General features: G+C 44.9%; 1 protein-coding gene across 4 annotated transcripts in view; it reads left to right on the forward strand.

Annotated features, from left to right (window-relative positions):
- Positions 1 to 311: 311 nt before the first annotated feature.
- The window catches only part of SART3 (spliceosome associated factor 3, U4/U6 recycling protein), a 36905-nt gene continuing 12543 nt past the window's right edge, over positions 312 to 24673 (forward strand). For 2 of the 4 annotated variants that reach the window (XM_077765972.1, XM_077765973.1), the window contains exons 1-11: positions 312 to 632; positions 9986 to 10112; positions 11406 to 11510; positions 15081 to 15265; positions 16389 to 16494; positions 17734 to 17858; positions 21649 to 21804; positions 22482 to 22620; positions 23111 to 23218; positions 23856 to 23933; positions 24060 to 24118. In XM_077765972.1, coding sequence (XP_077622098.1) covers positions 318 to 632; positions 9986 to 10112; positions 11406 to 11510; positions 15081 to 15265; positions 16389 to 16494; positions 17734 to 17858; positions 21649 to 21804; positions 22482 to 22620; positions 23111 to 23218; positions 23856 to 23933; positions 24060 to 24118 — 1503 coding nt within the window. In that variant the 5' untranslated portion in view covers positions 312 to 317. The remainder of the gene's footprint in view (positions 633 to 9985; positions 10113 to 11405; positions 11511 to 15080; positions 15266 to 16388; positions 16495 to 17733; positions 17859 to 21648; positions 21805 to 22481; positions 22621 to 23110; positions 23219 to 23855; positions 23934 to 24059; positions 24119 to 24673) is intronic. The other 2 variants (XM_077765975.1, XM_077765976.1) reach the window with 1 other exon arrangement.

Below are 24673 nucleotides of genomic sequence, written 5' to 3' on the forward strand. Positions count from 1 at the left end.
GAGGAGACCACTAGGGCGCACGGGGGAGGGGAGGGAGAGGGCTTCTATGGGTTACAGTGGCGGGACCTTTTGAGGGGGAGTAACCGTGCAGCTGCTGAACCAGGATCCGGTCCCCGGCGGATTGTCACAGGAAGTGGGTGTCTCAGACGGTCCTGTACTTTCTGCCCTGTTGTTTTTAACAAGGAGCCACTTATTCTTATCTGCCCAAGGCCAGGCTGTCTCCTGTCTCAAAAGAAATACAAAATTCCGAGACTTTCCGGTTAGCCGAGGCTCTCAAGTGTCCCCTTCGGTGGCCCGAGAGCNACTGGAAGCGCAAGATGGCGACGGCGGCCGCAACCTCGGCTTCGGAAGCGGAGGCCGAGCCCAAGGCCGGGCCCACTGCGGAGGGCGAGGAAGATGAGGCTAAGGCGGCTAGGACGAGGAGGAAGGTGTTATCGCGGGCCGTGGCCGCTGCGACGTACAAGGCCGTGGGGCCGGGGTGGGACCAGCAGGAGGAAGGCGTGAGCGAGAGCGATGGGGACGAGGAGTACGCCATGGCTTCCTCCGCGGAGAGCTCCCCCGGGGAGTACGAATGGGAGTACGACGAGGAGGAGGAGAAGAACCAGCTGGAGATCGAGCGGCTCGAGGAGCAGGTGTGTCCGTGGCTGGGCGGCGGGCTCCTTCCCTCAACTTCCCAGGCGCCGGCCCTTCTCCCCGGTCCCCGGCGGCAGTAAAGCTGCCAGGGCCGCACACCCGCTGTTAATCACCGCAGCTCGCGTCGTTTGGGCGCTTACTGCGTGCAGGTGCTTTGCGAGTGTCATCCCCTTGAACCCTCGCAGCGACCCAGTCAAGGAAGTAGTGTATTCCCCGTTTTACCGGGCGGAGGTTGAGGCCCCTCGTGGAGGGAATTCTCTTGCAGCAGATTACACTTCTGCAAGTGGCGGCCAGGCCTTGAACTTTGAAACGACTCTAGAGCTCCTAGTCTGAACCACAGCGTTAAACCATGGTCTGCATTAGCAATAAAACGTTATTCATAAGAGAGTTGCTTTCGCTTTTTTTTTTCCCTCCCCGTAGGGTTGGCCATAATGATGAACAAAGTGATAGACAAAGTGACGACTTAGGCTGTGGTAATGGAAATGGGAAGGTAGAGATTTCAGCATCTGGGGGCTGAGGCCCCAGTTGTAACTCTTCCAAGCTTATGTGTGCCTAGGCAGATTTCTTGTCTGAGCCTGTGCTTTCTCACCTGCAAATTGGGAGGAACAANCCCTCCCCGTAGGGTTGGCCATAATGATGAACTACAGTATGATAGACAAAGTGACGACTTAGGCTGTGGTAATGGAAATGGGAAGGTAGAGATTTCAGCATCTGGGGGCTGAGGCCCCAGTTGTAACTCTTCCAAGCTTATGTGTGCCTAGGCAGATTTCTTGTCTGAGCCTGTGCTTTCTCACCTGCAAATTGGGAGGAACAATCAATTCCTGCATCATGTAGTTGTCCTGACAGTAATTAAAGGCCCAGTGCCTGGCACCTAATGTTAACGGGATCTCTAATTTGTAACTCTTGTGTGATCCAGGGTCCCAGGCAGAAATAGGTGGCGCACTCGAATTAAGATAATTTGAGAAAAGGACAGTAAAGGAACTGATGTGTTCATAGACGTATGAGCTGAGAAACCAGGAGTGAAGGTTCAGTACCTCGGGTTTCCTTAACAGCGGGACCATTAGGTTTGAAGAGATGAGGCGGGGAAACTGGGACCAGTAAGGTGGAGAGGGCACCTGACAGTCCATGAGAGCCCTTTAGTCAGGGCGAGCTACCTAGTTTTCCAACAGGAATCGGGGTGGGAGAAGGAATATTGTGACCTCTCTTCCTCTCTCCAAACATCTGCTGGTGCCTTTGGCTGGCAGAGCCTGCTGGAAGCAAGAGGGCCGGAGACCCCATGGATGGACCCACGGGACCCACGGTAGGGCACAGAACAGGGAGGAGAAGGTGGAGTAGAATTGGAAGGCAGACAGAAATCAAACACGTTCTCGTTTTAGTGACGAGTAAACAGGCTCGATGAATAGCGAAATGATTTGCTCGAAGTCACTCCGAAGGGGATTTGAACTTGCCCGGGTTGTCTGCGGGCCAGTTGCCGCATCTGCGTGAAATGACTTGGTGGTACAAAGTTGTTAACCGACGTTAATCACTTAAACCGTGCTGGCTGTGGGATTCCTTACGATGGCCTCTCTGGCAGTGATATTTTTGTTGCAAAACAAAAATATGTGCATTGGTATCCCTTGTTCCATTCATCATCACACCTGAACGTCAAGGGAACGAGTTGGTGTAGGCAAATGGTTACGTGTTCTGCTTTTTATAAATAAGCATTCTGGTGTGCGTTCAGTCTCTTGCTCATTCAGAAAATGCCAGGCTGACTATATCCCTGTCCTGATGGAAGTCTGTCCTTCTGACTTCTAGCCTCCGGCTTTTCACTGAGCCATTAGCTCACTCGGATCTTACTCTTCTGTGAGGATCTTCCTCTTCTGTGAGATAATAGGATTATCGGTTTTAGCAGAAAGACAGGCTTGGAAGCAGATGAAGTCCTTGAGGCGGGGAAGCATCTAGCTAGAGAGGCGGAGGAGTCAGAGCAGAGATCTCCTGGCTGCTGGTGCCCTCTCTCTGCTGCCCTGCCTCAGGCCACAGAGGGCGGGATGGAGCACAGAAGGGGACCACAGAGGCTGGGCTCTGGCAAGTGATGTGAATTGAAGAGCCTCTAGCTTTATCTTGCTCTCTGCAGGGTCGAGGGATTGATTTTTCCCATTTTTCCAAACCTTCCTCCCACCTCATCCTCATCCCATAGCTTCTAGTTCCTGCTGCCACTGCTCTCACATGCAGTGTAATGATGAAGAGCTTCTAGACAGGCCTGTGAAAAACTCAACCTTGTCAGATTTGCGAATTCCAGTTCTCATCCCTGAGTGTGTTTTGTAAAAGCTTCAAGTTAGTCATGTCTGTTCGTGTAACAAAAGCAAAGATTTCCCGTTATCTGTGTTTGTGTCCTGAAACTAAAAGTGGTGCCTTATAAGTTATTCCAGCTCTCTGGTCCTGCGGTGGCCCTGGGTGGGGGTGGGGAGGGGGAGGTTTAAGACAGGGTGCCCCCCTCTCTGAGCTGTGGTGGAGCTTAAGTGGCCTGCCGCTTAGAAAGCTCGCGGCCCATTTGATGCACAGTAGGTGCTGTGCCGAGGGCTGCTCCGTTCTTTCCTTGCCCTCCCCGTGGTTGCAGTGGTTGTGTGTTTTGGACTAGGCCTTCGGTCATTCCTCCAGCCCTTTTCCGGGTCCAGGTTGTGCTTGTAGAGGGAGCCAGGAAACCAACACGTCATTTTCTGCATTGGCTGAGCCGCCTCTTTCTTGAAAGCATCCTTTGTCGTCAGTGGTGCTCTGGGACCAGAATAGACCAGTATATGTGCTCCCTCGTCAGTGCTGAGTGACCTCTGTGGAAATGTCTCTTAAATGCATCTCCGTATGCGTTTCGTGCACACACTTCTGGAACCCCTCTTCGTGTATAGAATCTTCATTATTTGGGCCTAAAAGTCAAAAATTTGGACCAAAGACCATCTTAGAGGCAGTTTCTCCACTTCACTGACTTCTATTCCTTTTTCTTCTGGCCTCCACGTGATATTCAGGTAAGGGGCGCGTGTCTAGACAGACATTACTCACGATGACTAACAAGGACTGTCCCACCCCTCTTCATGCTCCCAAACCACTCTCAGACCCAGGTGAGTTGAGCGCAGCGGGTGACAGGGAGCGCTTTTGCCCCTTCTTTAACAAGGAAAGTACACCGTGCACAAACTTCACGTCTTCAGTTAGTGTTACTTGAGTGCACCCTTGAGCGTCCTTTGTGATGCATCATTGTGTCACGACAGCCTGTGTGCGAAGCGGAGGGTCACTCTGGCTCCTTCCTGGTCCAAATGAGGGGATCCAGGGGCGCTTAGGCCGCTCGTGGCCTGACCTAGTCCAGTCCTTCCTCAGCCCTTCATGTAATCTTGGGATGGGCTCTCCTTGTTACATTTTATATGTCACGGGCAGGAGAACGTTGCCAAAAGTCTTAAGACTTAAAAAAAGTTACAGGTCGCAGTCTTCCCTGTTATTGAGCCTTTATTGTCCTTTCGCGAGTGACCTGATACATGCACGGCAGTTCACATCTGTAAGTTGTGAAGTGTGGCAAGTGAATCCAGCTTACCCCACCCGTGGCCTGAGAGGTAGAGCTTCGGTGCTGTTGCAGGTACCGCTGGCCTTTGCCCTGTTCCGTTGCCCTGCCGCTCCTCCTGCAACCCGGGTCACTACTTTCTTGAATCTGCTGGGCTTCCTTCCCCCTTAAAACATGTAGTTTTATCCCCTACAGATGCATCCCTAAGTAATCTGTTGTCCAATTTTGTTCATTTTTGAACTTCTAAAAAATATACCATGCCGTATGCAACCTTCCGGGACTGCTTTCCACTCAGCATTGGGGTTCCTAAGATTCATCTGTGTTGCAGCTGCAGTTAATTCATTTTGGCTCCTGTGGATTTAGCATCAACATTGGGCGAGTGTCCCACAATTTATCAGTTCTTTTGGCATTTGGATTGCTTACAGTTTTTTCTTTTCTTTTTTTGTCCTCGTACCAACAAGCCACAGGGAACATTGTTACTGATGAAACATGCTCTTATCCAGCATGTTTAAGAAATTCTCTTGAGTCAGTGTTTTTCAAACTGGGGTCATGGCTCTGGGTCATGAATTCATTTTAATGGATGCATCGAGTACCACTTTGTCACAGGTTTTCTGTCTGTGTGGGTCTGACTCTAGGCGTTCTCTTTGTTCCCTTGGTCCGTTTGTCAGTCCTATGTCAGTTCCACGGTCTAACTCATTGGTGCTGAGACATGGTGAGACAAGTTCTCCCATGTGTATTTTAGTGTGTCAGCTCATATCTACATTACGGAGCATATTGTCTGAGTGTTAGTTGAATGAAGGAGAGGGAAATATTTATCGCTGAAATGCTGCGGTAGGTGTTGGAAGAGAAGAAACTCGTGTTTTAAAAAAATTTAATGTTTTATTTATTTCTTTTTTTAAAATTTTTTATTTTTAAATGTTTTTATTTATTTCTGAGAGGGACAGACAGCATGAGTAAGGGAGGGTCAGAGAGAGAGGGAGACACAGAATCTAAAGCAGGCTCCAGGCTCTGAGCTAGCTGTCAGCACAGAGCCCGACGCGGGGCTCGAACCCACGGACCGTGAGATCATGACCTGAGCCGAAGTTGGACGCTTAACCGACTGAGCCACCCAGGCGTCTTGACACTAGTGTTTTTGTACAGAGTTAAGGTAACCCCATAAAAAAAGAAAGCTTTTTTATTTTTTTTAATGTTTTTATTTATTTCTAGGAGAGAGAGAGAGCATGAGCAGGAGAGGGTCAGAGAGAGAGGGAGACACAGAATCTGAAACAGGCTCCAGGCTCTGAGCTGGCAGTCAGCACAGAGCCTGATGCGGGGCTCGAACCCACGAACCGCAAGATCATGACCTAAGCGAAAGTCGGATGCTTAACCGACTAAGCCACCCAGGCGCCCCAAAAGAAAGCTTTTTTAAAAAGTTACATTTTCATTTTCACAGACTTCTGTGCAGCTGTAAGAAATAATACAGAGCTCTTGTGTACCCTTTACCAGTTTCTCCCTTTACCAGGTACCCTTCTGTAAAACTGACTATAGTATTGACCACCCTGATGTCGACACAGTTGACACATAGATCAGTTCTGTCACGACAGGGGTCCTTTTTTTTTTTGCTACAGTTCCTGACCCCTGGCAACCACTAATCTGTTCCCTGCTTCTATAGTATTGTCATCTCGGGGGTGTTATTTAAATGGAATCATGTAGTATGTAATCTTTTTGGATTAACTTTTCTTATTCAGCATAATTCTCTTAAAATTCATCTGAGTTGAATATTGAATGAAGTATATTCACTTCCTTTTTCTGGCTGCATAGTATTCCACGGTGTGGTGCACCATGGGTACTTTAACCATTCACCATCGAAGGACGTCTGGGTTGTTTCCAGGGTTGGCTAATAGGAATAAAGCTGTTAGGAACAAGTTTTGTGTGAACATGGGTTTTGTTTCTCTGGAAAAATACCCACGGTGCGCTTGCTGGGTGACACGGCAATTAAGTGCTGAGTTTTGTAAGAAACGACTCAACTGGTTTCCAGAGCTGCTGTTCACATTTGTCATTCCCAGCAGCAATGCATAAGTGATCCGTTTTGTTTTGTTTTGTTTTTTGTTGGTTTGTTTTTTGCATCTTCTCCAGCATTTGGTGTTGTCACTATTTTTTATTTTAGTCTTTTCAGTTAGGTGTATAATATTTCATTGTGATTTTACTTTGCATTTCCCTGACAGCTAATGATCTGGGCGCCTATTCATGTGCACTTATTTGCTATCTGTGTATCCTCTTTGGATATACATGTCAGTTCATGTCTTTTGCCCATTTTCTAATTGGATTGTTTGTTTTATACTGTTGAATTTATTTTTTTAAGTTTATTTATTTGAGAGAGAGAGCACACACGTGAGTGGGGAGGGGCCAGAGACAGAAGAGAGAGAAAGAATCGTCAGCAGGATCCTGATGTGGGGCTTGAACTCATGAACTATGAGATTGTTACCTGAACCAAAATTAGGAGTCAGATGCTCAACAGACAGAGCCACAAAGGCACCCCTTTACTGTCGAATTTAGAGTTACATCGTTTTTGTTTTTGTTTTTTTTAGGTTTATTTACTTGTTTTGAGATACAGAATTCCCAAGCAGGCTTTGCCGTGTCAGCACTGAGCCTGATGTGGGCCTTGAACTCAGGAACCGTGAGATGATGACCTGAGCGGAAGTCAAGAGTCTTAACCAACTGAGCCAACCAGGGGCCCCTAGAGTTCTATCTTTTAGATACGAGTCCTTTATTACCTAGGTGGTTTGTACATATATTTTTTTAAGTCTGTAGCTTGTGTTTGTAGTCTCTTAATGGAGTCTTTTTTAGAGCAAAAAGTTTAAATTTTGATGAGGGCCAACTTGCTGAGAGTTTTTATTGTGAATGGTTGTTGGATTTTGTCAGGTGCATTTTCTGTGCCAGTGGATATCATAAGTTTTGTTTAGCCTGTTGATTTTGTGGATTATAGTGATTGATTTTCAGAGATTGAACTAGCCTTGCATACCTGGAACAAATTGTTTAGTCAGGGTGTATAATTCTTTTTATACATTGATTTTAGTTCTCTTGGGTTTTCCTCTCCACACTGCATTGACCTTATCCTTATTTTAATTTACTGTATTTTCATTTTAATTCAGTCCTGTGTATTTTTAAATTTTCCTTGATACTTCCTCTTTGATCCGTGGATTATTTAGACGTGTATCACTTAGTTTCCAAATGTCTAAAGATTTCCCTGTTTTTACTGATTTTTAATTTTATTCTATTATGATCAGAAAACATACTCTATATGATTTCAGGTTTTAAAAATATTGTTGAGCTATGGGGGAGGGTCAAGATGGCAGAGAAGTAAGGAGCTCCGTACTTGCACTCGCGCCCATACATCACACGGAAAAGATCTGAAGCCGTTGGAAACCTTACGAAACCTGAGAGATTGGTAGAAAAAGGACGCAGAATCCACTGAGAAAGCCTTCGAACGGCTGCCTCAAGAAACAAGCCAGAGTACACAAGGTGGAGAGTCCCAAATATCACTACGAATAGGAAAATAAAATAACCAAGGTCCCAACAAGAGAGACCGACATACCATTCAAAAAACACTCTCTGAAAGGATAGGCCCTGGACAAAGAGTCTTCTTGGATACAGCAGCACTCATAGCTACAGAGAGCATAACAGGTCTTTAAAACTAACAAGAGCTGGGAGGCTCACTAAAATGACAAAACGAAAGAGCTCTCCTCCAAAAAAATTGTTGAGGTTTGTCTTATGGCCCATGATTTAGTCTCAGTGAATGTTCCATGGGCCCTTGAGGGGGGAAAAAGAGTTATATTCTGTGCTCTTGGATGGAGTGTTCTATATATGTTAACTGGATCATGTTGGTTAGTGGTGCTGAGTTCTGTGTTCTTGGTGTCCAGTACTACTTTTAGTTGCTAAAGTGGAGGATGTTGAAGTCACCATTATAATTGTGGACGTGTCTCTTAGCTCAGTCTTACTTAATCTGTTTTGAAGGGTCTGTTGTTTGTTTTATCTTCCTGGTGGGTTGATAAGCATGCATGGATCTGGCGAGATGGGCAGAGGGGGAGAAGGATCTTAAACAGGTTCTGCACTAAGCTAACGCACTAACTTGCAACCTTGGGATCATGACCTGAGCCCACATCAAGAGTCATATGCTCAACTGACTGAGCCAGCCAGGTGCCCCTGTAATGTCCCTTCTTATCCTTGGTAATTTTCTCTCAAGTCTGCTCTATGTGGTATTAATATAGCCACTTCTGCTTTTTTTGGACTAATGTTTACATGGTACATCTTTTTCCATCCTTTTACGTCCAGCCTGCCTATGTCCTTGAATTTGTTGTGTTCTTATCTGCTCTGCGTTCTTTGCCTATTAATACGTATATTGAGACCATTAAGATAGGTATTGATGTTAGGTCTATTGCCTGACGTTATTCTGTTTGTTTCCTCCATTTTCTGTATCTCTATTCTTGCCTTCCTGTGAGTTACTTAAACATCTTTTAGGATTCCATCTTGATTTATTTGTATTGATTTTTAGTGTATCGCTTTGTATGGTTTCTTAGTGGTTGCCTTGGGTATGATAGTGTATTTAACCTACATGGTATTTGTCCTACCAATGAGTGAAATGTGAAAATATTTCCATTTAAGTCCCTTTTACCTTACCCTACTTTTAAATATCATTGTTTTGGGTATCAGATGGTCTTGAAGTTTTTATTTCCGTTATCACATCCTATTTAGAAAACACTTGAGAAGGACCAGCCATGTTACTTGGGCGTATTTCTGCACTTTCTGTTCTTTCTTCCTTCCTAGCGCTCCAAGATTAATCATTTCCCTTTGTTAGCTTTAAGAATAAGTCTGCTAGTGACACATTCTTTTAGTTTTCTGTTGTCTCAGATGTCTGATAGCTGTTTCAGCAATTTTGATTTGTTTTAACTTTTATTTTGAAAAGTTTCAAATATAAAAATAAGTCTCTGTACCCATCAGTCCCCTCCAACAGGTGGTGCCATTCTTGTTCCTCGCAGTAGAGATTTTCATTTTTGGTGTTCTTGTTTAGTAGAAGAAAGAGCTCTTCCTACATACGTGGCATGTGCTAAAGCATGTTATTAAGCACCTTTTAAAATCCTTGCAAGAGGGGCACCTGGCTGGTTCAGTCGGTGGAGCCTGTGACTCTTGATCTTGGGGTTGTGAGTTCGAGCCCCATGGTGGGCGTAGAGATTACTTAAAAAAAGCAAGAACTGGGGCGCCTGGGTGGCTTAGTCGGTTAAGCATCTGACTTTCGCTTAGGTCATGATCTCGCGGTTCGTGGGTTCGAGCCCCGCGTCGGGCTCTGTGCTGACTGCCAGCTCAGAGCCTGGAGCCTGTTTCAGAGTCTGTGTCTCCCTCTCTCTCCGACCCTCCCCTACTCACGCTGTCTCTCTCTCTCCTAGAAATAAATAAAAATATTTAAAAAAAAAAAAGCAAGAACTTTATGGACTAGACCATAGCGGGATCCCCAGGTTACAGGTGAAAAACTGGAGGCTTAGAAGAATTAATAAGTTGCTTAAGGTCACACTTGGTATTTATTTATTTGTTTCATCAGAATGTTCCTGTATTTCAGAGAGAACCCAACTGCTGTCTGATAGAGACTGTAACAGATTGGGAGAGCTGTAGAAAGCCCCGTTTGTTGATTTTCTTCCTCTTCCTGGGGGTAAATGTTGCCTTGCTGTCTCCTTGGCTCTCCCAGGTAGCACATTTATTTTGTTTGTAACAGACACGTGCATCGTAACTGGCGGTGGAAAAAATGCTAAGCTATTTTGATGATGGCATATTAAATTTCCCCTCGTGGTGTTCTCCTTTTAGCTCTCTATCAACGTCTATGACTACAACTGCCACGTGGACCTGATCCGGCTGCTCCGGCTGGAGGGCGAGCTCACCAAAGTGAGGATGGCTCGCCAGAAGATGAGTGAGATCTTCCCTTTGACCGAAGGTAACGCTTCAGCGCTCAGACTGCTTCGATAAAAACAGAAGTTTGGGATATCCATTCTTGTTTCAGTGGGACGCGTGCATTATAGAACGTTGAATGTGGTGGCCGTCCAGTGTAAAAAGAAGACCCATCAGCCAGTGTCAGGGATTTCCTGTTTCTCATCTTGTTTGTTCTGAAACATAGTCGTGAGCATGCAGTGCTGACTCACGTTTCGGATCCTGATTTTTTTTTTTCAATCCTACATCGTGATGAAAACTTTTTGTAATTAAAATTTTTCTGCATCTTTCTATTTCCCATTCCAGAATTTATGTATTTAATCCTATTAAACTTTTATAAACAGTTTTTAACCATTTATTTATTTATTTTTGAGATTGCATGAGCTGGGGAGGGGAGAGAGAGAGGGGAGAGAAATCCCGAGCAGGCTCTGTGCTGTCGCCACAGAGCCCAATGTGGGACTTGAACTCATGAATCGAACCGTGAGATCATGATCTGAGCTGAAATCAAGAGTCTGACGCTTAACCGACTGAGCCACCCAGGTGCCCCTTATAAACAGTTTTTAATGTGAATGTTTCACATCTTGTTTGTTACAGGATTGTTGGGCATTTAGGTTATTTATACTTACTTATTTATTTGAAACATAATTAAACTGTACATCTTTGTGGTTCAGTCTTCACGAGCATTCATAATGGATCTTGTAGGGAGGAGCCGGAAAGCACCTGTCCCAGCTCCAGCTCTCCCTGCCCCGGAAGTATAACCGCTGAGTATGGAAGCTGAAATCAGATTGCCAAGGTTCATTCCGGGCTGTACGTCTTACTAGCTGTGTGACCTCAAGTGAATTATGTAAACATTTTAAGACTCAGTTTTCCAGCAGTAAAATGGGGATGATGGTAGTTTCTGTCTCATAGTACATGGATTGGATGAGGTATTCTGTGTACAATACTTAACAGGCACCTTAGCCTGTCGTAAATGCTTAGATAGATGCAATTATTACTGTCAGCTACAGGATTTTGACAGAGATTAACTTATCTTTAACCAAGATGTATATATGTAAGTACTTTGCAAAGTATAAAATGCCAGATGGGTGGATAGTCTGTTTTTAATTATCTGATCTTATTTGGAAGCAGAAACCTTCTATGTGGTTGGTACAGGCTTCAAGAATGGAATGTGTGTGAACTGTTCCAGGCTGGGTAGGATGGGTGAAATATTTGTGTGCTGGTGACTTGCGGTAAAGTCCCTGCTTTCGTCCTGCCCTTGGGTGAAGGAGATGGTGGCATAGGACACGCTCTTGTCTTGCAGAGCTCTGGCTGGAGTGGCTGCATGATGAGATCAGCATGGCTCTGGATGGCCTGGACAGAGAGCACGTGTACGACCTCTTCGAGAAAGCTGTGAAGGATTACATTTGTAAGTTCCCCGTGCGCTTCTCCGAGGCATCTGCGGTGGCCTCTGGCGTCAGCCCCTCCTTCCCTGGGTTGTATTGTGACGCGTCGCTACTCAGAAAGGGGAGCGTTAGTCTAGCAGTTAGAAAGATTTGAGTTTTTCTCATTATTCTCACTGTCTGTGGTTTTCATTTGAGGGAATTTGGTTTTAAAATCCAAGGAGAAGAGTATTTGTAGTAAGGGAATGAAAATATTTGCACCCAGAATTTTTCTGGCAGGGAGAACTTATGTGGTATTTCCAGATGATAAAGGTTTCCTTTTACACACTGAATGAGTTTTTTAGATTGTTTTGGACAGGATGTTTTATTTATGTATTTATTTTTTATTAAAAATATTTTTTAATGTTTATTTGCTTTTGAGAGAGAGAAAGGATGTGCATGCATGCAGGAGTCAGGGAGGGGCAGAGAGAGAGAGAGACGCGCGCGTGCGTGCACACACACACGCACACACACACAGAATCCAATACAGGCTCCAGGCTCTGAGCTGTCAGCACAGAGCCCAACGGTGGGCTCAAACTTGGGAACGGCAAGATCATGACCTAGGCTGAAGTCGGATGCTTAAACTGACTAAGCCACCTATGTGCCCCCATTTTTTTTTTTAAGTTTTTATTTATTTTGAGAGAGGGTGTGCATGTGCATGAGAGAGAATCCCAAGTGGAGCAGAGGGAGAGTCCCTAGCAAGCTCCATGGGGACAGCGCAGAGCCATGAGCTTGGAGTCAGGAGCTGTGAGATCATGACCTGAACCAAAACCAAGAGTCAGACACTTAACTGACTGAGCCACCTGGCCACCCCTGCTTTTCTTTTTTTTAATATTAAAAAAACTAAAAAATGTTTAAATTTTAAAATAATTATAGATTTATAAGAAAATAGTACAGAGAGGGCCTGTACTTATTTCAGCCTGTTTTCCCCAATATCTCATAACTAGTACAAAATCAAATTGACCTTAGTGCAGTGTGCGTGTGTGCTTCTGTGAACTTTATTCCCACGTGCAAATTCTGGTAACCACCACTGCAGTCGAGATGAGGAACCTTCCATCAGCACAGAGCTCTGCCTGGTCTGCTCATGTGGACGTTTTGTCAGCACAAGTGGAGTGTAGACACCTTATATCCTTTTAGGTTTCTTTACCCTCCCCTGTTGGTAGTATGATTCTCTAAATATTTTCATTACCTACATTTAGGACACATCAGACAGTACTGTGGACAAAATGTTCTTTAAAAACATTTTTAAAAATCTCCCCCTTTTAAAAATTTATTTTATTTTATAGAAAGTATGAGTAGGGGAGATGAGCAAAGGGAGAGAGAGAATCTTAAGCAGGCTCCACGCTCAGGGCAGAGCCCGATGTGGAGCTCTATCCCTCGACCCTGGGATCATGACCTAAGACAAAATCAAGAGTCACAACCAACTGAGCCGTCCAGGCGCCCCCACGTTTCCCTGTGTTAATTTAAACATCCTTCTTCCATGTGTGGTTTTCCCCACTCCCCACCATGGGCATTTCCCTTGTGAGAAGCACGGGTGCTTGGCAAGAGACCGCCCTGAGGGACCTGCATGCACCTTGACTTGCCAGAAAGAATTCATCCGGTTTTATAATCCACATACTGAAAATTACAGGTGTTTTGTGAAGGTGAAATTCTACCATATGCGCTTCTAGAAGCTGCACTGTGTCTCTGCTCTGATGCCGCCGCCTGTGGCTTCTTAGAATCCCGTGACAGTTCTGAAGGCATGGTGTTCTGTTTTCTGATGATCCTGTTACTCCTCTGTTGAGGTCTCCGGGTCGTCCTTAGCAGCACCCGTTCGTTTTCTCCAAGGATCTTTGGTCTCTGCCTGGACCATCATGTTTTTAGGTCCTTCGTGGTTTGCAGTCATCTGCCTGTCAGGCCTCCACTGCCTCTTAGTGCTGATGTCAGCGCACCTTCCTGTTCCCCAACTGCTTCAGGGCTGTTGGGGGTCAGGAAGCCAGCTAACTGTGCTTCTTGGATTATGTCTGTCTGTCTGTTTCTGTCTCCTTCTCTCTCTTTTAAATGTTTTATTTAATTTTGAGAGCAAGGGTTAGAGAGAGGGAAACAGAGGATCTGAAGGGGGCTCTGTGCCAACAGCAGTGAGCCCATTGTGGGGCTTGAACTCATAGACTGTGAGATCATTACCTGAGCCACAATTGGACGCCCAACTGGTACCCCAGATTATGTCTCTTAAAGTAGTTTTGAATGGGGGCCTAAGGGACTCTTGTGTGGTTTTCAGGAGCATTAGAGCATGGAAGTGGCGTCACTTGTTTTGTGAATGTTCAGAAACCACTGTGAGGCCACTTTGACCTGCTTTTAGTTTTTTTCTTTTTTTTTTTTTAATATTTATTTATTTTTGAAACAGGGAGAGACAGAGCTGGAGGCAGGGAGGGGCAGAGAGAGAGGGAGACACAGAATCAGAAGCAGGCTCTAGGCTCTGAGCTGTCAGCACAGAGCCTGATGCGGGGCTTGAACCCACGAACCATGAGATGATGACCTGAGCTGAAGTTGGACGCTTAACTGACTGAGCCACCCAGGCGCCCCTACGATTTTATTTTAAATAATCTCTACACCCAACACGGGGCTCAAACTCATAACCCCAAGATCAAGAGTCACATGCATTTCCGACTGAGTCAGCTGTGCGCCCCTCTTTTCCTTTTTTTCTTTTGCAGCCCACAGGGCAGCTCGGTTCTGGTGAACTAAAACAGTAACTGACAGACTTTGGCTAAGGTCTCTGGAATAAACATGTTTCAACGAGAAAGCAAGCCTTGGGAAAACGTACAGTAATTCTCAAATAGGCTTCCTTATTTTTTAAGTATTTTTATTTTTCAAGGTTAGTGTATAGGCCTGTGAAATTATTTTCAGAGCTTTGAAAAGTGACTTAGTAGGCAAAATATGTGCAGTAAGAATCATTGCATTTCTGAAGAGTTTAATTCATCAGCCTGCTCTTAAAAGCAGCAGGGGTGAGTGTATGAAAAGTCTAAAAAGAAAGTGAAAAAAAAAACCCAAGGCCATCAGGTCTTTTCTGTGGTTGTTCAAACATCATTTCAACTGGAGACTTAAAATACAGACTTTCGGCTACAGGATTGGCGCTTTTAATGTGTACTTTCACTTTGAACAGTAGGCTTAAAAAGGAATCAAGCTTCAAAAGTTAAAAAATTCTGGGCTTTGCAATCTCTCTGAAAGTTGACTCAGATTCATAACTATTCTCATTAAAATCTATTAGTGGATTCCTTCAGTTTTAATAAATAAGCTTTATAATCACAGTCACGTTACATATTACCTCCTGGTATATTCTGTTTATGAAGTGAAAGTCAATAGTTGAAACCTAGTAGGAATGTTGTTTAAGGTACACTTTCTTATTGAGCTGCAGTGTTAGTAATAATATACGTAAGTTAGGGTGCTTCTTGATGTTCCCTTAACTCTTTACATGAATTTGTACTGTTTTGGTGGGCACGTTGTTTTTGTGATGCATCAGAACAAAGGTTTTGATATCTGGGTATTTCATGTCCTGAACTAATTGGAACCCTTCTCCTTAGGTCCTAACATTTGGCTCGAGTACGGCCAGTACTCGGTCGGTGGGATTGGGCAGAAAGGTGGCCTTGAGAAAGTGCGCTCTGTGTTTGAAAGGGCGCTCTCGTCGGTTGGCTTACATATGACCAAAGGACTCGCCATCTGGGAGGCCTACCGGGAGTTTGAGAGTGCCATCGTGGAGGCCGCCCGGGTGAGTGCCCCGGTCTCGGGGCCCAGTGCTTCCCTTTGAATAGTCGGGGCGCTCTTTGTAAGCGGTCTTGGAGGAGCACCGTGAACAAAATGGTCTTTGCCAGTCCCTTGGTGGGTGGGCAGCAAAATCAAATCAGTGGTCTTTGTGGAATAGCAAAAATGATTTGACTAAAAAACAGACGACCCTATGATTTTTTTCCTGATGTTTAGAATACTACTATTTAAAAAAAATAAATAAATAAAATACTACTATTTCAGTTACTGGTTCCAGGTGAATACACAAGAATGGCCATGTCACACTCCATACATATATATATGTATATGCGTGTATATACGCATACGTTATGTGTATGTGTCGTGTCCAGAAGTAACTGCAAGAGATTTGACCCCATCAGTTTGGATTTTTAAACTCTGATTTACAGAATTTTACAGGCCCCCCCAGTGTGCCCCCTCCCCCGTGTTTGTGTGTGTGCCCAGAGCTAGTGGTGGCAGTTAGTGGAGCCTGCTAGCAGTTGGGTCATGATTACTGAAGTGGCGCATTCCCTCGCTGACGACACCCCTGTTGAAGAGTCTGCAGTGGTGCCTTCAGCTCCCCCTCCCTGAAGCCTCAGGGCCGACTCCTTCGGCCGACCTAACCCCTCGTGGGCCCTGCTCCCACAGTCCCCTCCACAGTCGTGCACCTGTGCCCTCTGTTCCCACACCGTTCCTTCTCTCGCTGCGTCTGGAGAGCCCGCAGGTGCCCCCAGTGCCGGCTCCCCACCGGAGTCCTTCCCGATCTCCTGCCTTCGTAACAGACCTCGGCCTCAAAAACCTGCTGCAAGCAAGCCCTGGGACTTTGATACTTGTGATACTTTCACAGTATCTACGTTCGGCCTCATCATAGTCATTTGTGTAGAATATAGTCCGTATAGACATTTCTTGTGTTACTTTTGCTTTTCACCCCATCTCCAACATCAGTAGCCAAGACCAGTTTATTTTGGAATCCTTGGCAGCACTTGTCAACAATACCTCATGCATAAGAGGTCAGACCCGTTTTTTTAGTTTCACCTAAAAACTTTTTGAAATATTTTTTGAAGTAGGGATAGCCAAAAAATTTGTAATTTACTACACATTTGCTTCTTTAGCCCATAGCTGGCTTCCTTTCCCCTTCTGACCGGGAACAAACCTTTGATTCACAGCTGGAGAAAGTCCACAGTCTCTTCCGGCGACAGTTGGCGATCCCACTTTTTGGTAAGAGAAACAGACATGTCAGTAGCCGGCCCTCTGTGGTTTTTAAAATGCTTTGGGATATGTCTTATAATTAGCCCTTTCCTAGCATCCTGTGAGGCAAGTGCTGCTGGTGTTCTTGCTTTCACGGGACAGTGTCACCGTGGACAAGGCCCTTGGTAAAAACATACCTTGAATTGTTAATGTTCAAGAGGATTCTGAGGGTCAGCAGCAGACTTCCTGGCTCAGTTTCCTAGGGTAAGACATTGTTGGAGAGGTAGAGTACCTATAAGAAATAGGGAAGCTGACCTTCTATATTTTCTGGGGAAACTTTATTGAGTAAGGGTTCCACTGTGAACGTACTCTCTTTAGGAGTAATCTCTTCAGTGTCAGATGGGGATTTTCCACAGGCTTCTATCATTCTTTGGTGGGGGTGATTTGGTTCAGGAGCACTGTTGATTGAAAGTGTTTACATCTGAATTTCTTGGGGGCTTGGTAAGGATTTTCGTTTTTGGGTAAATATATTTTGGTAAGCCAAGCCATGAAAGCTCTGGGATTGCGTGTGAGCAGTGCCTGGAGGATATTTCTGGGCACAGGAAGAGTTAGGTGCTGCCATTTTATTTGTTCCCTAGGCCTGGTTACACGATGCACACCCTTGGCACTTCTGGATAACTGTTTGAGCCCAGACTTAGTTTCTTTTTTTACTTTATGGTTTATTTGGATTTGATTTGACAAATTTATAAAGTGGCTGGCTTTCCAGTTGATTCCTTGGGTGATAGGCAGAAAAGCCTAGAACTGAGTGGCTTGTACGTTTCCTCTCATGGACCCATGTGATGGCACAGCCCAATGAGTAGAGCGTGACCTTGAGCCGTACTGCCTGGTTCAAGGCCTTGCTCTACCATTTGATGTAATTCTCTGCTTGCATTTCCTCGACTGCAAAATGGGGATCACGATAGAACCTACTCCGTAGAGGTGTGAGGAGTGATTGAGTTAGTGGATGGAGAGTGTTAGAACATAGGAAGCAGTGGGTAAGTGTGGCTGTTATTTAATTAACCGATTCATTAGTTAGTAGGGCTGCTTGGGGAATTGCTTTGAGATGGAATCTAGGGTCAGCTCTGGGCCCAGTAGAAGGTTTGATCAGAAGTACTTTTGTGGCCACTGGTGTGGGAGGGACTGGCGACAGCTGAACCTCCTGGTTTAGTCTCTGGTTGGGTTGGTAAAACCCATGGCAAGACCTACGGGGCTGAATCCGTCTTTCAATAGATATGGAGGCCACATTTGCAGAGTACGAAGAGTGGTCAGAAGACCCGCTACCAGAGTCGGTAATTCAGAACTATAACAAAGCACTACAGCAGCTGGAGAAATACAAGCCCTATGAAGAAGCGCTGGTAAGTGTTGGCCCCTCTGACAGTAAGCGTCTCCCTACAAACTTTTCCCTGATCGATAGTTGCAAATAAGCAGTATCTTTAACATTTGTTTTGTTTGAAATATGTAGAGTGTATAAATGTGTACGTACAGTTTACATCCTAATAATAAAGTGAACGTCCATGTACCCACCACCCAGGTTAAGAAATAGAACATTGCCAGTCCCTAGAAGTCTCCTATGTGCCCCTCTCCGATTGCCTCCTCTTCCCTCTCCCGAGAGGTAATCACTTTCCTGACTTTTGTGATAATCATTCCCTTGCTTTTCTTTATGGTTTTACAATCTATGAACATAGATTAACGTATTGTTTAATTTTGCCTGTTTTTTGAGCTTTTATATAACGGCATCGTGCTGTGTATTTTCTTTCATTGAACATGTTTTTGGGTTGTGCTCACGTTGACAAGCATAGTCCATTTGTTTCCGCAGCTATCGAGTTGTGTACGTGTCCGCCGCAGTTTGTTGACTCGCGTTCCTAGGTAGTTGGGTCACTTTCCAGTGTTTCGCTAGGAGGAGCGACGTGTTTCCTCCCGTTCTCGAACATATCTCTTGGTACACTTGTGAGAAGTGCGCCTTGAGAGAGTGCACCTCGGGACCGGGCGGCTCTTCTTGCTCCCGGCCGCCGTCCCCCCAGGGAGCTCTCAGCCACCTCGGGGTCTCGTCGTCCTCACCAGCCTTGGATGTCGGCATCCTCAGATTTGAGCCATTCTTCTGGATCTGAAGTTGTAGCCTTAATTTGCATTTCCCTGATTACTGCTAACATTGGGCATTTTTTCATCTGTTGGTGTTTAGGTTCCTTTTTTGTGAGATGCCTCTTGAAGTCTATGACTCCTTTTCCTTTCCTTTGTTTTTTGCCAAATTAATTCAGAGGAATATCAGATCTTAATTCTTACTTTTGGTTATATGTATTGCAAAAGTGTCCCCCAGGTTTGTGATTTGTTTTTTCACTGTGTTAATGGCGTCTTTTGATGCCATTCTTAATTTCACTCTAGTTGGATGTATCATTCTTTCTCTTACAGTTTGCACTTTTGTTACGCTTAAGAAATCTCTCCGTGTTCCAAAGTCATGGCTATTCTTAGCTCTGTTTTCTTCTGAAAGTTTATAGTTGTATTTCATGTTTAGATCTTCATATGGAATTGATTTTTGTGTATGGCACGAGGTAGGGGCCAGTTTCATTTTTCCATATGAGAGTCAGTTTTCCAGCACCAATTTTGATAATTCCATCTCCCTCTCGTTGATGTGCTGGTTCACATCTGTCATAGATGTGGCTGTCCATTTGTGTGTGTGTCTATTTCTGGTCTTTCTGTTTTGCTCCACTGGCTTATATTACACTGTCATAGTAATGATAGTTTTATAAGTTTTGCTCTTAGGTAACATGAATCCCACCAGGTAGTTCCTCTTCAAGAGTGTTTTGTCTTTCTTTAGCTTTTTTTTTTTTTAACAAATGCTATTTATTTATTAAGTTTACTTATTTTGAGAGAGAGTGAGAGAGACAGACAGAGCATGTGAGCAGGAGAGGGGCAAAGAGAGAGGGAGAGAGAGAATCCCAAGCAGGCTCCGCACTGCCAGCACAAAACCCAATGTGGGGCTCAGACCTGTGAACTGTGAGATCATGACCTGAGCCAAAATCAAGAGTTGGATGCTTAACTGACTGTGCCACCCAGGTGCCCCCTTTCTTTAGCTCTTCCTACTTCTGTTGAATAGAATCAGCTTTTCAAGTTTTATTTAAAATGTTGAATTTTTTTTACTGGAATTGAATTTTATCTTTAATCCATTTGGGGAAGAATATACATTTTTAAAATTTTGAGTCTTCCCGTCTATAAACATGGTATGTAGGTCTTTGGTATTTAGGCCTTATCTTTCTGTAACAGCTTTATGAATTTATAATTTCATCTGATATTTTGGACACATTTCTTAGATGTATTCCTAAGTTATTTTTGAGTCTACTGAAAATGTTTCCTTTTTCAAAGATTTGCTTTAGTTCTAGTTGTTCCTGGTATAGAAATTTTAATTTATTCTCTATATTAATTTTTTGTCAGTTTTCTTCAAAAATTCTTATTAATGATTTATTGATTCTTTTGGATTTTCTGTATTGACCATTTTTTGTGTTTTTGTCCATAATGCTGTTTGTAAGTAAGTGCTGTTTTTCACCCTTCCTTGGCCTTAGAATACTTTCAACTTCATTTCCCATGCCTCACACTTACACACTCATTTTTTGTTTTTCTTGTCTTTTGTTCAACCTGAAGAGCATCCTTGTTAATCTTGCATTATAGAGCTCCACCCTCTCTACATTCACTATGTGAATTTCCCACTTTTCTTTGCTCTTTTCCCCTTCTTGCATCCTGGAGCTTTCATCTGGAAGAATCATTTTTCTTTTGCTTCAAACGCACCCATTAGAGTCTCCTGCACTGGATATTTGCTGGTGACAGATGGTCTCAGTTTTAATTTGCAAAGGTCTTTCACTTTGCTCTCCTTAAAAGTTCATGTCTCAGGATGTAGAATTCTAGACTGACAGTTACATCTTCTGTCTTGCTTCTGTTGTTGTTGTTAGGAAGTCGGCTTCTTTGATGGCAATCCTTGTTTTTTCTCTGACCCATTTTAAGATCTCTTTGGTTTTGCCTGATGTCCTGTAACTTCAGTCCAGTAGCTCCAGGGGTGGATACCTTTGTGTTTATCCTTTTTGGGGTTCGTTGGGCTTCTTGGCCCTGTTTTTGGTATCTTGTGGCATAGTAAGAACAGAGACTCTGAGAGCCAGGCTGCCTCAAGTTTGCATGTTTGCGCTGCCAGTCACTAGCTCTCAGGCTTCCTTCTCAGCCTCCTTGTGTATCTGTCGCCTTGAATGTAAGATAGGGTAATAATGACACCTCGTTGTGAAGATCACATCCTTAATAGATCTTACACAGGCAAAGGTTTAACCTTCTCTTAGGTTTTGTTTAGTGTTTCTTGTTTCTTTGCCAGTTTGCTGATGATTTTCAAGACATTTTTCATATTTAATCCAGCAGTTTTAGTTGTTTTCAGTGGCAGTCTGTCTGGGAACTAGTTTGTCATTACAGCTAGAAACCGAGGCTCCAGAGCATCATCTTTTTATGTTCAGCGCGTGCGTGCTCTCCTGCTCACCCGCATGCGCTCCATCTCCCTTTTCCACACGTAAATGATTGGATGTGGTAGTACTCAAATCCTCATTAGTGAAATCCTCACCCAGTTTGATGTCATTAGGATCTTCAGTAGAGTGTGGCTGAAAAGTTGAATAAAATTTTTGTCAGAAAAGAATTCGGACTGTAGGTCTTTGGGTCTGTAAGCATTCGGCCTAGCGTCTTCCGTTTTTTGCATGCACCTGCACCCCGGCAGGAGCCCATGTTTGCGATGAGAAAGCTGAGTACCACACGGCCCCAAAGTGCTGCAGTGTGGTTGCCTTCACTCACTCAGTAGGCCCAGGGAGGGCTAGCTGTGGTCATTGGCAAAGGGGTTTCTCGGTCGTTCAGTTTCCGATAGATGCTCCCATCAGAAATCTCCTGTGGTCTAGGGATGGGCCTGGGAAAGGCTTTATGGAGTCTGTGTAGCTGTTTCTGTGGAGAGGCCCTCCGGACCCTGACTCTGCCGGGCAGACCATGGAGGTACTGGGGGTGGGGATTGGTGATTCTAACTGACGTGGCCAGGCTTGCTAGGATTTAATGTGAAGATGTGTTGTGCTTCCTCCCAGTGTCGAGCAGCTCATTTCAACCTCATTGTGCATCCCCTGCTCCCCCACCCCGCCCTAGTTGCAGGCAGAGGCGCCCAGGCTGGCTGAATACCAAGCGTACATCGATTTTGAGATGAAAATCGGCGACCCTGCCCGTGTTCAGTTGATCTTCGAGCGCGCCCTGGTGGAGAACTGCCTCGTCCCCGATTTGTGGGTCCGCTACAGTCAGTACCTAGTAAGAGGACCTGGCTGTGCCAACTTCGTTTCCTTTTTACCGACGGAGAATCTACGCAGAGGAAGCCAGCCAGGGCTCCAGGGGTCGGCTGTGTGCCGCTCCTCTCTGCGCTCTCACTGTGCCCTCATCCTCCCTTCGCCCTCTCTGCCAGCCCTGAGGTTCTGCTGTTTTGAGTCCTGTCACACTGATCATGCTAACTTTAGAAAAAATTGGCACGGTTTACCTATTGAGGACTTTGTGACCTTAATTTTTTTCTTCTCACTTTGTATCGTGGAGAAAACGTAAACCTAGCACGTAGATTAGTAAAGCTGGTGTGCCATCACCCACCTTCAGCATTAACGTGCGGCACTAGCCTAGTTTTGCCTGGGTCCTTACCTTCTTCCCCTTTCCCTGTGAAGCTGCTCCAGAAGTCGCATTTCATTGGCAGATACCTCAGGGTGTATGTATAAAAGATTTGAATCGGGATGCAGACGAGGTCTGTCTGCTTGGATTGGCTGTTTTATCTACGGTCTCCCCTCTCCCCAATTCCCCTTGGCGATTTTTTTGTCGAAGAAACCAGTCATGAGAATTTCTAAGGGAATTTCTTTTGTCAGCTGGTTGTGCTGGAAATGTCTTGTGGATGGTGAAGTCTGTAACGGTAGCATTTTATCTCCTAACCATGAATTTCTGTATCGTAGGATCGGCAGCTGAAAGTAAAGGATTTGGTTTTATCTGTACATAACCGTGCCGTGAGAAACTGCCCCTGGACAGTTGCCCTTTGGAGTCGTTACCTCTTGGCCATGGAAAGACATGGAGTTGACCATCAAGTGATTTCCGGTGCGAATGCTTCTGTGGGAAGACTCTTAAACTCTCCGTTCCAAGCCAGAAAGATAGCTGTGACAGAGTCATCAAGTCAGCCTTTCCATGGGTGTCAAGCTTGGGATATTGGGTGTTAGTGACAAAAAAAGGCCTAAGTGGGAGATAACTTGTTTGTATTTTGGGCTTCTTAGAGCTTTTAATGTGCTAACATTCTTTGTGATTTTCCAAGAAGTTGGGTCTTGTCTTCAATCTGATTTGACGTGGCATTCTTGTAGTGCAGGACATCGTGTGGAGCTCACCCTTTCTAGAACACAGTTGGTGCAAATCCTGTAGTAGCTTTTCTTCTGAACAGTTCTCTCTAGCTCACTTCACTTTTTTGTATCCTATCATTATTATTTTAAATCATACAGTAGCTGAGAGTCCGTAGAGGTTTTTATAACAATCTTGATAACTTATATTAGCTTCTCTTTGAATTGGTCAGAAATCCTGGCTTTTTCTTTAATCCCAGTGACCTTCGAGAAAGCTTTGAGTGCCGGCTTCATCCAGGCCACTGATTACGTGGAAATTTGGCAGGCGTACCTGGATTACCTGAGGAGAAGAGTTGATTTCAAACAAGGTATTTAAATTCTTGTGTCAGATTCAGTTCTGAATTTTTTAACATACATTTTCTGAGATGACCCAGATTGCCCAGATATCTCATGATTAGGCAAATGATACAGACCAGCCACTGGCAACCTGTTTTCCCCCAGAAATTTTAGCTGTTTGGATCTTCTAAAAAGTCCTGCTGTGAATCGTAAAGGAAGAGTTAAGGTCCTTCTGTTTCATACTGGCTCTCACCAGCCTCTAGTTTCATTTCTCTCCTCTCTCCTTTCTTACATCCTAACTAGGTCTTCAGATAGGACTCCTGTGTGTCTTTTAAATCTTGGAACCTCTGTAGGATCCCCTGCCTTCTTCCCTTGGCCCCTCAAAAAAAAGGTGGGGGAGGGCAACAAAAACCGCCCATTTGCACTCATGCAGGTGGCCCTCAGCCATTCTGCCAGCTGTGGTCCTGCATGCAGCACCCTGTGCTCGCCCTTTCACACGGTCCATGGTGTGTGCCGCTCTAGGCTTTCTCCCTGGCTATGTGATGCGGGCAGGAACCGATGCCAGAGGTGTAGCAGGCTCCCAGGAGTTTCACTGTAGGATTTAAAAGAAAAAAAAAAAATGTGGTATGTGGTTTCATGAAGCCAAACCTCTTTTGCAATTTCGAATAGACTCCAGTAAAGAGCTGGAAGAGCTGAGGTCTGCATTCACTCGCGCCCTGGAGTATCTGAAACAGGAGGTGGAGGAGCGTAAGTGTGCCTTCGGCCGACTCCTTTGTCCACTTGTCGCTCCTGTCCTTAGTTGGTGTGCCTTCTCAGTAAGAGGCTCTTCGTCTCTAAATTAATTTCTGATTTTGACTCGTTCTGTCCTTCCAGGTTTCAGTGAGAGTGGAGACCCAAGCTGCGTGATCATGCAGAACTGGGCTCGGATCGAGGTAAGCATTCACGACACACCTGTCAGCTCCACCCCGCTCTGAAGGGACATTTGTGTAGGTAATGTGGCTGAGGTTGCGCCAGAATCCTAGGTGATGGTCTAGGGTCTGTAAGGACTTCTGTTAAATATCTAGCTTGGTGCTCATTCATTCATATCTGAGGAAAGCACTGGCCCCTGCATGTAGGAGGTGACACAGCAGACATCGGAATCGCGTCACGCATGCACCTCTTCCTTCTGTCCCTCAGTGCCTTGTTCATGAGCCTGTACCAGGTGGGGACTGTTTGCCAGGCGTTTCCCTGTGTGCTGGGGAGTGAGATAGTTCTGCTCTATGCTCCTAAGGCTTGAATCTCATGTATGAGACAGGAATTTGACAAATATTTCGGGCATGCAGTGAATTGAGTGTTATTGTTGGACCGAAGACCCCAAGTCGATAAGATATGGAACCCGCCCTTGATCAGCCCACAGAATTGTGAAATTCTTTTAAGAAAATAATTTAATTCTTTTATTTATTATATTTATTTTTGAGAGAGAAAGAGAGCAGGGGAGGGGCAGAGAG

Source organism: Crocuta crocuta, unplaced genomic scaffold, assembly GCF_008692635.1.
Source record: "Crocuta crocuta isolate KB4526 unplaced genomic scaffold, BGI_CrCroc_1.0 scaffold339, whole genome shotgun sequence".
Classification (NCBI taxonomy): Eukaryota; Metazoa; Chordata; class Mammalia; order Carnivora; family Hyaenidae; genus Crocuta; species Crocuta crocuta.